The 15,413-nt window shown below is 43.9% G+C and overlaps 1 protein-coding gene across 2 annotated transcripts in view; it reads right to left on the reverse strand.

The window, feature by feature from the left end:
• The window catches only part of LRP6 (LDL receptor related protein 6), a 45,611-nt gene that overhangs the window by 11,931 nt on the left and 18,267 nt on the right, over window positions 1–15,413 (reverse strand). The window contains exons 5-10 of one of the 2 annotated variants that reach the window (XM_075210666.1): window positions 15,228–15,362; window positions 12,761–13,157; window positions 11,773–11,944; window positions 6,692–6,908; window positions 3,217–3,506; window positions 2,805–3,031 (exon numbers count right to left, since the gene is read on the reverse strand). In XM_075210666.1, the coding sequence (XP_075066767.1) occupies window positions 2,805–3,031; window positions 3,217–3,506; window positions 6,692–6,908; window positions 11,773–11,944; window positions 12,761–13,157; window positions 15,228–15,362 (1,438 nt within the window). The remainder of the gene's footprint in view (window positions 1–2,804; window positions 3,032–3,216; window positions 3,507–6,691; window positions 6,909–11,772; window positions 11,945–12,760; window positions 13,158–15,227; window positions 15,363–15,413) is intronic. The other variant, XM_075210667.1, reaches the window with a different exon arrangement.

The raw sequence follows: 15,413 nt of genomic DNA on the forward strand, positions 1-15,413 counted from the left end.
GTGTTCCCACCGAGTATAATTATTGATACCAGACCAGGAGGCTGCATGGATAAATGTCCCTTTGTTATGGTGAACAGAGGAGGACACAAAGACGGACTGAGCCCAGGTAATACAGGAGACTTGCTATTTTCCATTTCCTTCCCAGAACAAAATGATGATAACACATTAACCCATCAGCTTCACAGCAATTTCGTGGCAGAGGTAACACAAGATACAGATTCAGACAGATTTCTGATTTCCACAGCTGGGTAATAAAGACAGAGGTTTATTGCACAAGGGATATATTTAGTAGCATTGTGCAATCAAGTGAAAACTTGCTCTTATAAATGCACACATGCGGGCTATAAAGATGAAGCTGTCAGCCCTAGACACTGCAGGGAGGAGGCGCTATAGCACACACTGAACACAAGGGGGCAGCAGTAAACACCAAGTCATGGCTCTCAAACTGTACAGAGAATATGCCGTCTAAACCAGCAAGTGATCCTCAAAGCTAGCACTCCGTGGCTATGCTAAAGAATCGTAGTTCACAAGCATAGATGGAGCACCCAGAAACACATGTATACAAAATCATGGATAAAGGCATTATACCAAAACCTGCTCATGATGTGTCTGTACAGAGAGCAGGAAAGCATATCATTGTAAGAACCATATAATTGTTTAACACAAAAATTTAAGTTGATGACAAGCGTGGAAGACTTATGAACTGTCAAAAAATAGGAACCATCACAAGAAAAACAAAATGTATTCTAAAGTTTCATAAGCAGAGAAAGGAAAGTGACTGCGCAGTTGCTGAGGTTACAACACCTGACTCCAGCAGCTGAATAGTCAGATCTCTAAAGACAACTATACTGTGTGCGTCGGCTCCCACAAAGTGTTTCCTCCATTTACATTCACCACATACAAAAAGCATTTCTTGTTACAGACAACCTAACAGGATGTGTAAAAGTGCAACTAGCAACCAATCTCAGAGCACTGATCTGCTTCTAGGTTTTGTGAATTTAAGTATTAACAAGTATATGGATACACGTGCACATAAACAGACGGCAGATCAGAACCACTTGGCCCATCTAGTCTGCACATTTTTTAACCTATGGTAACCTCAAACCCTATGTGATCCTTAGTTTTGTAAGGATATCCTTATGTCTATACCAAGCATGTTTAAACTGCTCTACAGTATTATCCTCTACCATGGAGGCTATTCCACTTATCCACTACCCTTTATGTGAAGTAGTTTTCCTCACATTTCCTCTGAACCTACTTCCCCCAGTGTCAGTACATGTCCTTGTGTCCTAATACTTCTCTTCCTCCCAGTGTCAGTGCATGTCCTCGTGTTCTAGTACTTCTCTTCCCCCCAGTGTCAGTACATGTCCTCGTGTTCTAATACTTCTCTTCCCCCCAGTGTCAGTACATGTCCTCATGTTCTAATACTTCTCTTCCCCCCCAGTGTCAGTACATGTCCTCGTGTTCTAATACTTCTCTTCCCCCCAGTGTCAGTACATGTCCTCGTGTTCTAATACTTCTCTTCCCCCCAGTGTCAGTACATGTCCTCGTGTTCTAATACTTCTCTTCCCCCCAGTGTCAGTACATGTCCTCATGTTCTAATACTTCTTTTCCCCCCAGTGTCAGTACATGTCCTCGTGTTCTAATACTTCTCCCCCCCCCAGTGTCAGTACATGTCCTCGTGTTCTAATACTTCTCTTCCCCCCAGTGTCAGTACATGTCCTCGTGTTCTAATACTTCTCTTCCCCCCAGTGTCAGTACATGTCCTCGTGTTCTAATACTTCTCTTCCCCCCAGTGTCAGTACATGTCCTCGTGTTCCAATACTTCTCTTCCCCCCCAGTGTCAGTACATGTCCTCGTGTTCCAATACTTCTCTTCCCCCCAGTGTCAGTACATGTCCTCGTGTTCCAATACTTCTCTTCCCCCCCAGTGTCAGTACATGTCCTCGTGTTCCAATACTTCTCTTCCCCCCAGTGTCAGTACATGTCCTCGTGTTCTAATACTTCTCTTCCCCCCAGTGTCAGTACATGTCCTCGTGTTCTAGTACTTCTCTTCCCCCCAGTGTCAGTGCATGTCCTCGTGTTCTAATACTTCTCTTCCCCCCAGTGTCAGTGCATGTCCTCGTGTTCTAATACTTCTCTTCCCCCCAGTGTCAGTGCATGTCCTCGTGTTCCAATACTTCTCTTCCCCCCAGTGTCAGTACATGTCCTCGTGTTCTAATACTTCTCTTCCCCCCAGTGTCAGTACATGTCCTCGTGTTCTAATACTTCTCTTCCCCCCAGTGTCAGTACATGTCCTCGTGTTCCAATACTTCTCTTCCCCCCAGTGTCAGTACATGTCCTCGTGTTCTAATACTTCTCTTCCCCCCAGTGTCAGTACATGTCCTCGTGTTCTAATACTTCTCTTCCTTTGTAGAATGTTTCCCTCCTGCACCTTGTTATAACTCTGGATATATATGAAAGTTTCTATCATGTCCCCTGTTCCCTTCTCTGCTCCAAACTATACATATTAAGTTCTTTAGTCTTCCCGGGTAAGTTTTGTGCTGTAGGCCATGCACCATTTTAGTTGCCCTTTTTTGTACAGTCAGTAATGTATTTATATCCTTCTGGAGATACGGCCTCCAGAACTGAACACAGTATTCTAGATGAGGCCGTACAATAACCTATACAGTGGTATTATTACTTCTTTCTGCTACGGATTCCTCTCCACACAGACTGTGCTGCTGTGTGAGCTTCGTGGGAACTGCAAGATTTCACTTAATCACTATTATATACTTGAAGATATTAACCTGCCCGCTCACTCACCCGTCTGCTGGGTCCAGAGCGAGTGCCCGAGGGCTGTCTAGGTCTTTCCACACCAAGATCTGCCGATGCAGTCCGTCAAGCTTAGAAACTTCAATACGATTGGTGCCAGTGTCCGCCCAATAGAGGTTTTTCCCCAGCCAGTCTACAGCCATGCCTTCCGGATAATCCAAGCCAAACTGAACCACGTGCTCCAGAGCGCTTCCATTCATGAACGCGCGGCTGATCGTCTGCAACATTAAAACCCAGATTAGCGCCGCAGTGAGCACAAAGTCGCTATCACAGACAGATGGTGAAAATTTAAATGACAGATTCTGAAGTGGAATCCAAAGCAGGAAGGACAATACATGACAGTGGAAATACACATGGACCCTCTACACTGAATCCCTTATCCAATAAAGTGGGATACACACACCTTTAAACTGATGTCTGTCCAGTAGATCCTGTTGTCTGTCACGTCAAAATCTAGGGCGGAGGCTTCCTTCACCCCCGTGAGAGGGATGGCCACGTTATTATTGTTGGTTTCTAGAGAGATGCGGCGAATGTCAGCTCTGCGGGAGAAAAGGAGAAAGGCTTCCGGCACGATGCAGGTTCTCAGGTCATTGATCAGCTCCAGTCCTATGGGACAAGCACAGCGCGGTCCTTGCGGTCGGTATAGACACAGATGACTGCAGCCTCCATTGTCATCCGCGCACGCGTTGGTCCCTTTATAAAAAGATAAGAGGCATTAACATCTGTACTGTTTAGAAGTAACACGTTAACAACACACATACACGCTGAGATAAGGGTACAACACACACATACACGCTGAGATAAGGGTACAGCACACACATACATGCTGAGATAAGGGTACAACACACATACACGCTGAGATAAGGGTACAACACACATACATGCTGAGATAAGGGTACAGCACACACATACACGCTGAGATAAGGGTACAACACACATACACGCTGAGATAAGGGTACAGCACACACATACATGCTGAGATAAGGGTACAACACACATACATGCTGAGATAAGGGTACAACACACATACACGCTGAGATAAGGGTACAGCACACACATACACGCTGAGATAAGGGTACAGCACACACATACACGCTGAGATAAGGGTACAACACACATACACGCTGAGATAAGGGTACAGCACACACATACACGCTGAGATAAGGGTACAACACACATACACGCTGAGATAAGGGTACAACACACATACACGCTGAGATAAGGGTACAACACACATACACGCTGAGATAAGGGTACAGCACACACATACACGCTGAGATAAGGGTACAACACACACATACATGCTGAGATAAGGGTACAACACACACATACATGCTGAGATAAGGGTACAGCACACACATACATGCTGAGATAAGGGTACAACACACACATACATGTTGAGATAAGGGTACAGCACACACATACACGCTGAGATAAGGGTACAGCACACACATACACGCTGAGATAAGGGTACAGCACACACATACACGCTGAGATAAGGGTACAACACACACATACATGCTGAGATAAGGGTACAACACACATACACGCTGAGATAAGGGTACAACACACACATACATGCTGAGATAAGGGTACAACACACACATACATGCTGAGATAAGGGTACAACACACACATACATGCTGAGATAAGGGTACAACACACACATACATGCTGAGATAAGGGTACAGCACACACATACATGCTGAGATAAGGGTACAACACACATACACGCTGAGATAAGGGTACAACACACACATACATGCTGAGATAAGGGTACAACACACACATACATGCTGAGATAAGGGTACAACACACACATACATGCTGAGATAAGGGTACAGCACACACATACATGCTGAGATAAGGGTACAACACACATACACGCTGAGATAAGGGTACAGCACACACATACATGCTGAGATAAGGGTACAACACACATACACGCTGAGATAAGGGTACAACACACATACACGCTGAGATAAGGGTACAACACACACATACATGCTGAGATAAGGGTACAACACACATACACGCTGAGATAAGGGTACAACACACATACATGCTGAGATAAGGGTACAACACACACATACATGCTGAGATAAGGGTACAGCACACACATACACGCTGAGATAAGGGTACAGCACACACATACACGCTGAGATAAGGGTACAGCACACACATACACGCTGAGATAAGGGTACAGCACACACATACATGCTGAGATAAGGGTACAACACACACATACATGCTGAGATAAGGGTACAACACACACATACATGCTGAGATAAGGGTACAACACACACATACATGCTGAGATAAGGGTACAGCACACACATACACGCTGAGATAAGGGTACAGCACACACATACATGCTGAGATAAGGGTACAACACACATACACGCTGAGATAAGGGTACAGCACACACATACACGCTGAGATAAGGGTACAGCACACACATACATGCTGAGATAAGGGTACAACACACACATACATGCTGAGATAAGGGTACAGCACACACATACACGCTGAGATAAGGGTACAGCACACACATACACGCTGAGATAAGGGTACAACACACATACACGCTGAGATAAGGGTACAGCACACACATACACGCTGAGATAAGGGTACAGCACACACATACATGCTGAGATAAGGGTACAGCACACACATACACGCTGAGATAAGGGTACAGCACACACATACATGCTGAGATAAGGGTACAGCACACACATACACGCTGAGATAAGGGTACAACACACATACACGCTGAGATAAGGGTACAGCACACACATACATGCTGAGATAAGGGTACAACACACACATACATGCTGAGATAAGGGTACAGCACACACATACACGCTGAGATAAGGGTACAACACACATACATGCTGAGATAAGGGTACAACACACACATACATGCTGAGATAAGGGTACAGCACACACATACACGCTGAGATAAGGGTACAGCACACACATACACGCTGAGATAAGGGTACAACACACATACACGCTGAGATAAGGGTACAGCACACACATACACGCTGAGATAAGGGTACAGCACACACATACATGCTGAGATAAGGGTACAGCACACACATACACGCTGAGATAAGGGTACAACACACATACACGCTGAGATAAGGGTACAGCACACACATACATGCTGAGATAAGGGTACAACACACACATACATGCTGAGATAAGGGTACAGCACACACATACACGCTGAGATAAGGGTACAACACACATACATGCTGAGATAAGGGTACAGCACACACATACATGCTGAGATAAGGGTACAACACACATACACGCTGAGATAAGGGTACAACACACATACACGCTGAGATAAGGGTACAACACACATACACGCTGAGATAAGGGTACAACACACATACACGCTGAGATAAGGGTACAACACACACATACATGCTGAGATAAGGGTACAACACACACATACATGCTGAGATAAGGGTACAGCACACACATACACGCTGAGATAAGGGTACAACACACATACATGCTGAGATAAGGGTACAGCACACACATACATGCTGAGATAAGGGTACAACACACACATACACGCTGAGATAAGGGTACAACACACATACACGCTGAGATAAGGGTACAGCACACACATACACGCTGAGATAAGGGTACAACACACACACACATACATGCTGAGATAAGGGTACAACACACACATACACGCTGAGATAAGGGTACAGCACACACATACACGCTGAGATAAGGGTACAACACACACACATACATGCTGAGATAAGGGTACAACACACACATACATGCTGAGATAAGGGTACAGTTTCTGTATGTTCTTGGAGGGTTGTCGGACACACAGATGTACAGCTCACCTGATATCTTATAAATGTTGGTGGCTTTCAGTCCCATCAAATCAGGAAGTTGGTCTATGATGACTTCCCGCTCCCCTGTGTGCTTGTGGACCCTCTCAATGCTGCGTCTCTGCCAGTCCGTCCAGTACACATAATCCCCCAGAAGTGTAAAACCGAAGATATGGGGCAGCTTGTCTTCCACCAGCACCCGCCTACCGGTACCCTCCGTGGTCATGACCTAGACGAAACAACCACTCATCAAACCAGATGTTACAAATGACAAAGTGCATCTGTGCGCCCCAGTGCTGTACGGTGGAATGTGCACATTATATCGCAGCTGAACTGGAGGGTGGATTTTCACACCCGATTTTTTTTTTTATGCCAACTTTGATTAAAAGTTTAAAATTATTTTCTTTCTCAACCAACATTAATGAGTAAATGTCTACGGATAAAACAGCACAAATAGCAAAGCATAGCACACGTCCGCTATCCCACTTCAATCACCAATATATCACGGCTCACGCACTTAGCTGCACTCAGACAAAGCATGTTACCCTATCACAACCTGTAAAGTGACAAATTTCTCCCCCCATTCCAGAATGATGTAAAAATACAACAGCTTCCCACAACCTTTAATTGAAATAAATGGGACAAACACCAGGCAAAGATTAGCTAAAGGGGAACTCCACCTTCAAGTCCAGCACCTGGAGGACAGAAGCTCAGGTCTGGCCACAATTGTGTCTACACAGGTAATATAAAACAACACTGCACAATAGAATTCTCCGAAAGGTGGAGTTTCCCTTTATGTCTGACCAATTCTGTTACTTAATTCAATACAACACCTTAACATTAAAGTCCAGAAAGGGTTGTGTGCTCTTTAACCATACAATGCACTATTCCTGTGTAATTCTGGATGTAACGTCATATTGATATCATCAACTGCAAAACCTTAAACAGCAAACATAACAAGAATCAGTCTGTATGAGAGGTGGAAGCTGCATTTCCGTATAGCCAGGAAAACCCCCAGACTTTCACCGACTGTCTATGAACATACAACCAACGTTTTATTTATATTTACCACAATGTACCTACACTTACAGAGAATACCCCCCACATGCTCTGTGTCTGATGAAGCTATGTACATATAATATCTTCCTGCTACATAATGTGCCAGAGGCCGAGACAGACACCTCCAGATAACCGGCTGATACTGAAGTCAGCTGTGTCAGATTACGCTACATTAAGATCTATCTATCGGGAATGGATTCTGCTTCATAAAACGCTTTGCTTGCTTTCCTGGGGAGTATTTCCACGACGTATTTTATTAAGAAGGATTTCTGGACTCTCTCGCAGGGGGAAGGGGATTTTTAAGCTCTGCTTTCTCCATTAAAACAAATTTAACTGGGCCAGTTGCCAGGGATAGGCAGCCGACCTCTAGACAACTGAGCAATAGTCACCAAGTCACACCAGAAGAATAGCTCCCGATTACACAGTAAGTCACTGACACACACTTATGTTACACTCAGGATCTACAGACAGCGAGTGGATCTGAACCTCCCCAGGATAGATCTATTCATCCCACATATCCAGACAACCATCCATTCCCTTATACAAGCTACTTTACAAGTCACACACCACACAACATGTAGTAAACGAAGACGACCGCTTAAGTTCACAGTGCTATACTAAATAATCCAAAATAGCATTAAATAGGTACATTGGAATTCTAGTAAAACAAGACACTTATGCTACTTTGTGATATTCTTTATCTTGTCTGCTCCGCTTTCCAGTTCTCCTTTTTTCTGGATCCCTCCTCTCTTAAAATAATAACACTTTAATAGAAACGGTTATGTTAAAAAAAATAAAATGAGGCATTTAATTTTCCTAAACGGGGCTTTAAACATTATTTTAAAATGTTTGTTGCGACATATAGTGGAGGTGCACAGATTTGCGATCCACAAATCGTATATAATACCGACTGTTAGGGATGAGCTTCCAGGCTGCGACAGAACAGGAACACAGATAATTTAGTCACTCTTAATGATCGATTCTATCAGTGTCAAGAACTTGCCTCTGTAGTTTAAATGAAAATTAGTTTGTAAAATAATGAAGTAAACTGCGTAGTACAAAATAAGGTCTGGCTCTACAAATATACTCAGAATGGTGACTAGTAATTGCTAATATCCTCTAACAATAATCCTCTTGTGGGGGGTATGGTGGTTTATTAATATTACAATCTACAGGTGTGTTAATGCTGATCATGAAGAGATTTAGTCTATAAGAACTAACAGTTTTGCATAGTTATTAGCTGAAAGGATTACTGCCTGTGCACACAAACGTATAGATGTAATATCTAGTGATCTGTGTCTTTAGTCCCTAATTTCAGGTTATACCGAACATTCATTCAATTAGTTGAACCATGCCCTATAACATATATACAGCTCTCTTCATACAGAGTTATATACCGCTACAGATCTTTGCTGCACCAGAGTTTAAGTACTAAACCCCATTTTTCGCCTCCTGTCACCGCTCAGCTCAGGAACGAGAGTAAATGAAATATTTGGTGGTTTAGGCTCTGGGAACGGCTGACTGGTGTGGAGTTTCACGTTATGGGTCAGAAGCCTAAACATTAGCAAACCGCAGAGGGGAGATGGTCTACTACAGGAAACACATGTATGCTCCCACCAAACCTCCCCAGCTCCCCAGGCTGAGCACGGAACGGGGGGGGGCACCACCAAGAACAATCTGCAGACACCAGATTTGCTGCCACCAGACGTGCTAAACAAGACAAGCGTTTTACTGTAACACCCGAGAGGGGGATTCATTGTTCTTCTCCAACATTTTTCTATGTACTCGTCAGGAGTTAAGAGGGAGAGAAACACAAAACTGAAGCCATTATACACAGCCAGAGGGTTCGGCAACTTACATGCCAAGATATCAGCAGAAAGAGAGACTGAATACAATTAGCATAATTGGAAAATCATTGTTTCATTGCAATCCTGCATACGTACAATTACACGCGGGCCCCACTTTTCTGGGTGCCGGAGAAAGCTGCCCACACACAGAGATTACCGTATGGGATCTCGCCCCATGTAGGGGTCTTATCTAGGGACTGTCGCCAGATTCCACGTATCCGCATTACAGGTATGGGGTAGAACTAAACCCTCGTAACGTAGCTGTATGGCAGATATTAGTAAAGTTCTTATATTATTTATTATTCTTTATACAGCACCAATCACATTACGCAGTGATGTACAGCCAGGGTGAAACAGCTGAAGAAATAGCACCTGCACACCAATTATAAGGACAGACACATCAGGATTAGTTGCATTGAGGGGCAAATTAGGTTTCAATGTTGCTCAGTGTCCATATAATAATCCCTGTTATTTGTACATCCTTCAGCCTGGAGAGGAGCACATTACACAGTACGGACACTCACAGCTCTCCAGACGCTGTTTAAATAAGACTACTAATTAAAATACACAAATAATTAGGATTAATACAAGAGAGTCAACAAACTTATAATTAGCACATTAGGTACAATACACCTTTGCTTCCTAAGCCAGCACTGTTTATAGGCAGCGATTTCTACATCACAAATCTGACAACAAATGAGCAGGCAGAAATCAGATACATTTTAGGAAGAATCTTTTGATTTGCAATAAACTGATTTTTTTCACTCTCTTACGGCCTGAAAACCTTTTGACGAGAGGTCACATTCCTTTATGAATTAATATGGAAACATGGACACACTGGGATGTAGAAATAAAACCGCTATACAATTACAACTGGCAGGCACACGGTTAATCCAGTCTCATAATAAGTGCACCTCCCACACCCCGCTGGGAGGGCACAATGAGAGGCGGCCATCTTTCCTCAGGAACCGAAGCGAGATTAATGTCACTGCTGCAGAGACGGTTTGCTTCTTGCCTGCTGCAGGCTGCCAGATAAAATGGGGAACAAAAGCCTCTTCCCGACCCCCCGCCGGGCTCCATTAACCACCGCGGGCGGCTTATCGACGTCTCGGGGGCTGGCGGAGAACCCACAAAGCGATGGCTGCACTTAGAAGTAAAAATATAGACATGTAGCAGTCACTGGAAGGCAAATGCAATTAACACCCACGTTTCCCCATGTCTGGTCTTTTGTGTTATTCGCACAGTAAGCACCTGAAGAAACACAGCCCAGGACGGAGAGGCAGAGCCTTAAATAACATTATTCTCACCACAATGAAAACAAAAAGCACCTGACCGGGTCGACCCCCCTTACAGGAGAAGAGGAGCTTCCATAGTATATATTTTACCAGATACTTCTCTGCAGATGACAACCCTCTTTGATGTAATATAAATACCTGGCGGGCACGGGCACATCATTGCTGGATGAGCGGCGAGTTAGGAATTCTCTCTAAACTTGCGACTGACTCAGTGGCTGTGACTCAACCCCGTGGAAACAAACGGGAAAGGACGGCGACTGTTCTAATGCACTCTGATAAAGTTACAATTATATTCCTGACGTCGGCTAAACTATGATGCTGAGACACAGTCTGATGTGTATTTTAATATGTGCCATTTAGACACTGCTAAATGCTTTATCTGTGCAAATACTTTTAAAGGTCTTTTAATTCATCTTTTCTTTACTGCCTTATTGTAACTAAAACGGACGCCGGACTTTACATGGCTCTCACTGTCCCATGTCTTTATCATCTATGTAACAGATGTATTGAGAAATACCTATAGGAGCCTTTTTATGGCGGGTACCCTTTTATCCAATGGGACGTCTAGTACAGGAATCCAGAGCGAGGAGACCAATCAAACGTTGCCATCTATGTTTGTGGTTTATTGCTGCAAAATGTGGCGAATTCTCATTTCTAAAAGCTCGAGCTGTTCATGCAAATGTCGCACAGTGAATGCTGACAATTATATGTTGCAAGAAAGCAAATTAAACATCATCTTGACCCAATGTGATTTTGTCATTATTGGTAACAATAGGTTACAATCGACATATGGCCAAATACAAGAGGACAGAACATAAACTAGAGAGTTAGTGCTCTCAGGGCATTTATAAAGGAAACATATGTAAGATTCAGGACAATCACAGTAACCCACCTCTATTTTGTCTGTCTTGGCATCACCCCAGTATATTTTCCCTTCCGTGTAGTCCAAGGCAAGACCATTAGGCCAGCCTAGAGAAGTGTTCACTAGAATCGCTCTATCGGAGCCATCCATGGCAGCGCGTTCAATCTTCGGGTTCTCTCCCCAGTCAGTCCAATACATGTAACTGTGGAAACAGAGCAAGTGTGAATAAAACACCAATCCTTCAGAGTATAACATTGTTCCCTGAATAACATGGTCTTCTGCTAGTCGCCAGACAGGAAATACCTCCCCGTGATCAAAATTCATCTTTAGACTAACTAGTACCTGTAGAATAGGTGGTGTTACCCACAACAGCCAATAAGATGTGTGCTTTAATTTATAAAGATCATGCAAGATAGAATCTGAATGGTTGCTATGGGCAACACCACCTTTCGTAGAATGTCACCTGTGAATGTCCACACTTATATCAGTTCTGATGCATAATTTAAAGTACCTGAACTTTTTGCCTAACACTGATTTAAAGGAGAAGGCCAACACTGGATTGTTGTTTTCCTACCTAAAAAAATAGGCACAAAATGATTTTGTAACCATAATTGTTATTTTAATAATCGTTTTCCTGTTTTTTATTGTTAGATTGTATTTACCCCGCTAGAGAGTATCCAACTATACGCCAGACACCAATTCAGATAATCGACTTTTAAAGATAAAGCAGCACTGGAAAGTGACACAATTCTGGTAAAATGTAAAGATTCTTCTCCAAAGCTTCCATATTTTGGCTGTGAAACCAGGAACACTATGTATAATTCATCACTGGCTTCCATAGATGAGGATGAGCTGTGTTGATCTATCTAATGTTAAAGAGAAGACTCCATAACTACCTATAGGGGGCAGTATACGTGGAGAACAGCAGGTATACCACTCAAACATCAAAGTTGTAAAATGTTACCTTTCCTTAAAGGTGATACAAAGAGCAGTGAAATAAATCAACCAGACGTCTCACCCGTTTGCAGGGTCCAGCACGATGGCTCTGGGCTCATCCAGGTCCTCCGATATTAGAATCTTGCGCATCGTACCGTTCAGCCGCGTAACCTCTATGCGATCAGTCCCGGTGTCGGTCCAGTACAAGTTCCGAGCCACCCAGTCCACAGCGATTCCATCGGGATGAGACACCTGAGACACAACGATGAACTGGCTGGACAAGCCGTCTATCTGAGCCCGTCGAATGGCCCGCACCTCGTCGTCTGTCCAGTAAATGTAGCCGTCCACTGGGTCGTAGTCTATAGCGATAGCATGGCGGATATCGTCCAGCGGGAGCACGATGTCTGTAAAGTCAGGGGTGTCTAAAGATATTCTCCGGAGATCCGTCCGTCGGGCGAGCAGCAACAATTCTGTAGCACCTGGGCACGTTAAAAACGGTTTCAGAGAACAATATACTTCTAAATAAGTGTGCAATTCTAGTTTATAATTGTCATAGGATAAATCCGAGCAGTTATTCAACTAGACAATTTGATGCATTTAAATGGACACAAAATCTTATAATACTCCAGTTCTTGAGAAGGATCCCCCCAAATAGTTTATTGTCGGGGTTTCAATTTCAATTTGTTCAATACAGTACTGTCCTAGTGCTTACTGTACCCAGAGCCCCTTCCCAGACAGCCTCTGTAACAATGTACGAGAGCCACAGAATCAAAATAATAGGACGCTCAGAATAAAACGACAGGCGGCTCCTGACCAATGGGGCACCAGATATTTCTACCCATCAGATGCTCAGGCCACCCTGAATATTTAGAGGTGGCAGTCAGCAGAGGCCAATCAGTCACAGTAAGTATGAGGACTCTGCTGTACTGAGGGGGGTAGAGGGGAAGGGGCTCTCACCGACTACCAGAGTAAGGTTAACGGCTCTATCTACAGACAGAACCCAATCTCCCCACTCTGTCTCTGTAGCATATATTGAGATAACATTTCATGTAAGAAAATGGAGCAATGATCTCCAAGGGATAGATCTCTATCCAAATATAATGAATCCAGACAATTTTCCAGCCAGGGGGGCTTAGAAGGGTTAACAGTTAATTAAAACTAACATAAGATTTACTCTGTTTTTATCCCAGGATAGTGCTTCAGTCCTGCTCGACTAAAGCCTAGATCCAGAGTGAAAAACTGTTTAGTCTAGTGACATATCTTCCCCTCTGCAGAAGCTCTGAGAATTACAGTATTTAGGTGCCCCCCCCCCTACACAAACATGGGGCCCAAGCAGGAGAATTCCTCAATGTTGATTTAAGGGCAGGACCAACATTCCAGCAGTAGACAAAGGGGAGAGAGAGACCTGGGCTGAAGCAGACAGCTGAGAGGGGCTCCAGGAGGCCAGATACCAAATTCTGACCAAGTGGCTGAGTTTGGTGCTGGGAAACTCAGGAGAAACCCAGAGAATTTGTTTCACCCAAAAAAAAAAAACCCGTGACTCTGCTCCATAAAACCTGCCACTTTTTATGTCTGTCTGACTAAGAGTTGTAGCAGCTGCAGTTTGCGTGAGAGGAGCCAGACAAAAGGGCAGCCTGGGAACACCTGTGGGGTGATTGTTATCTGCCCCAAACCAGTGACAGACTCCTCTCACCCCTCACTCAGATACGAGGGAGTACAGCAAGGGTTAACCCTTCCCCCGAGACGTGAGATGAATTGTTTTCCTTACCATGTGTGTTGTAGCTTCTTAGGGGAACATATAAAGGAGTATTCCACCTGCAGATGACTTTAATTTACTGGCTTCTACATGCCCTCCTGCAGCTTTAAATGCATTGCCTGAGCTAGGTCCATTCTGTGCCGTTATATAATCAGGCAGAGATAGATGATTGGGTTTCCATATGATACAGCTGTTCTCTGGCTGATGGGTGTACAGAGAGCAGCGATGCAACGTGTCCAATAGCAGCAGAATTAGTGTCTAATTAATGGAAAAAGTGTATCCGGAAGCCAAAAAACAGAGCAATGCATTTAGTTACTGTAACACGAGAGCATCTATATAGGCCAGTAAGTTAAAGTCACCTGTAGGTGACATAGTTGGTCGCTTCCATTAGTATTCGGGCTGGAAACACAAACACAGGAACAGTACATGGGAGCCAAACGACGACATCTCAGCCTTTACCTTTAACCTTCCATTACACTGGACACCTCTACCACCACCAAATGCCAGGGAATTACCCATTAGACAGAAACAGCGTTGTAGATTCCGAAAAATCTTCAACAATTAAATAAAAAAATCATTTAACAACCATTGAGAGAAGAGTGGTTGGAACGTACATTGGAACATAGTTCAGTGGAAGAGAACCCAATACACATAATTAAAGCCTTCACTTTTCATACATAAAAGCAGGGATTTGTGAAGCCTATATCAGTATAACCCAGAGACTAGATGGCACAGCAAACAGACAAAAAATAAAACTTAAAAAGCAGTTCTTTGGAAGAGCCGGCATACTCACTATGCATACAGGTCTTCCCGTCATCCTTCAGCCGCACTCCGGTGGGACACGCACACTGATGGAACGGAGTCGCTGGAGACATCAGGCACAGGTGAGAACAGCCGCCATTGTTACCGGCACACGGATTGGTGGCTGCTGGGGGAAAGACAGGACTGCATCTAACGTTTCAATGGCAAATCATACTCA

The sequence above is a fragment of the Mixophyes fleayi genome, chromosome 4, assembly GCF_038048845.1.
Source record: "Mixophyes fleayi isolate aMixFle1 chromosome 4, aMixFle1.hap1, whole genome shotgun sequence".
In the NCBI taxonomy this organism is placed as follows: domain Eukaryota; kingdom Metazoa; phylum Chordata; class Amphibia; order Anura; family Limnodynastidae; genus Mixophyes; species Mixophyes fleayi.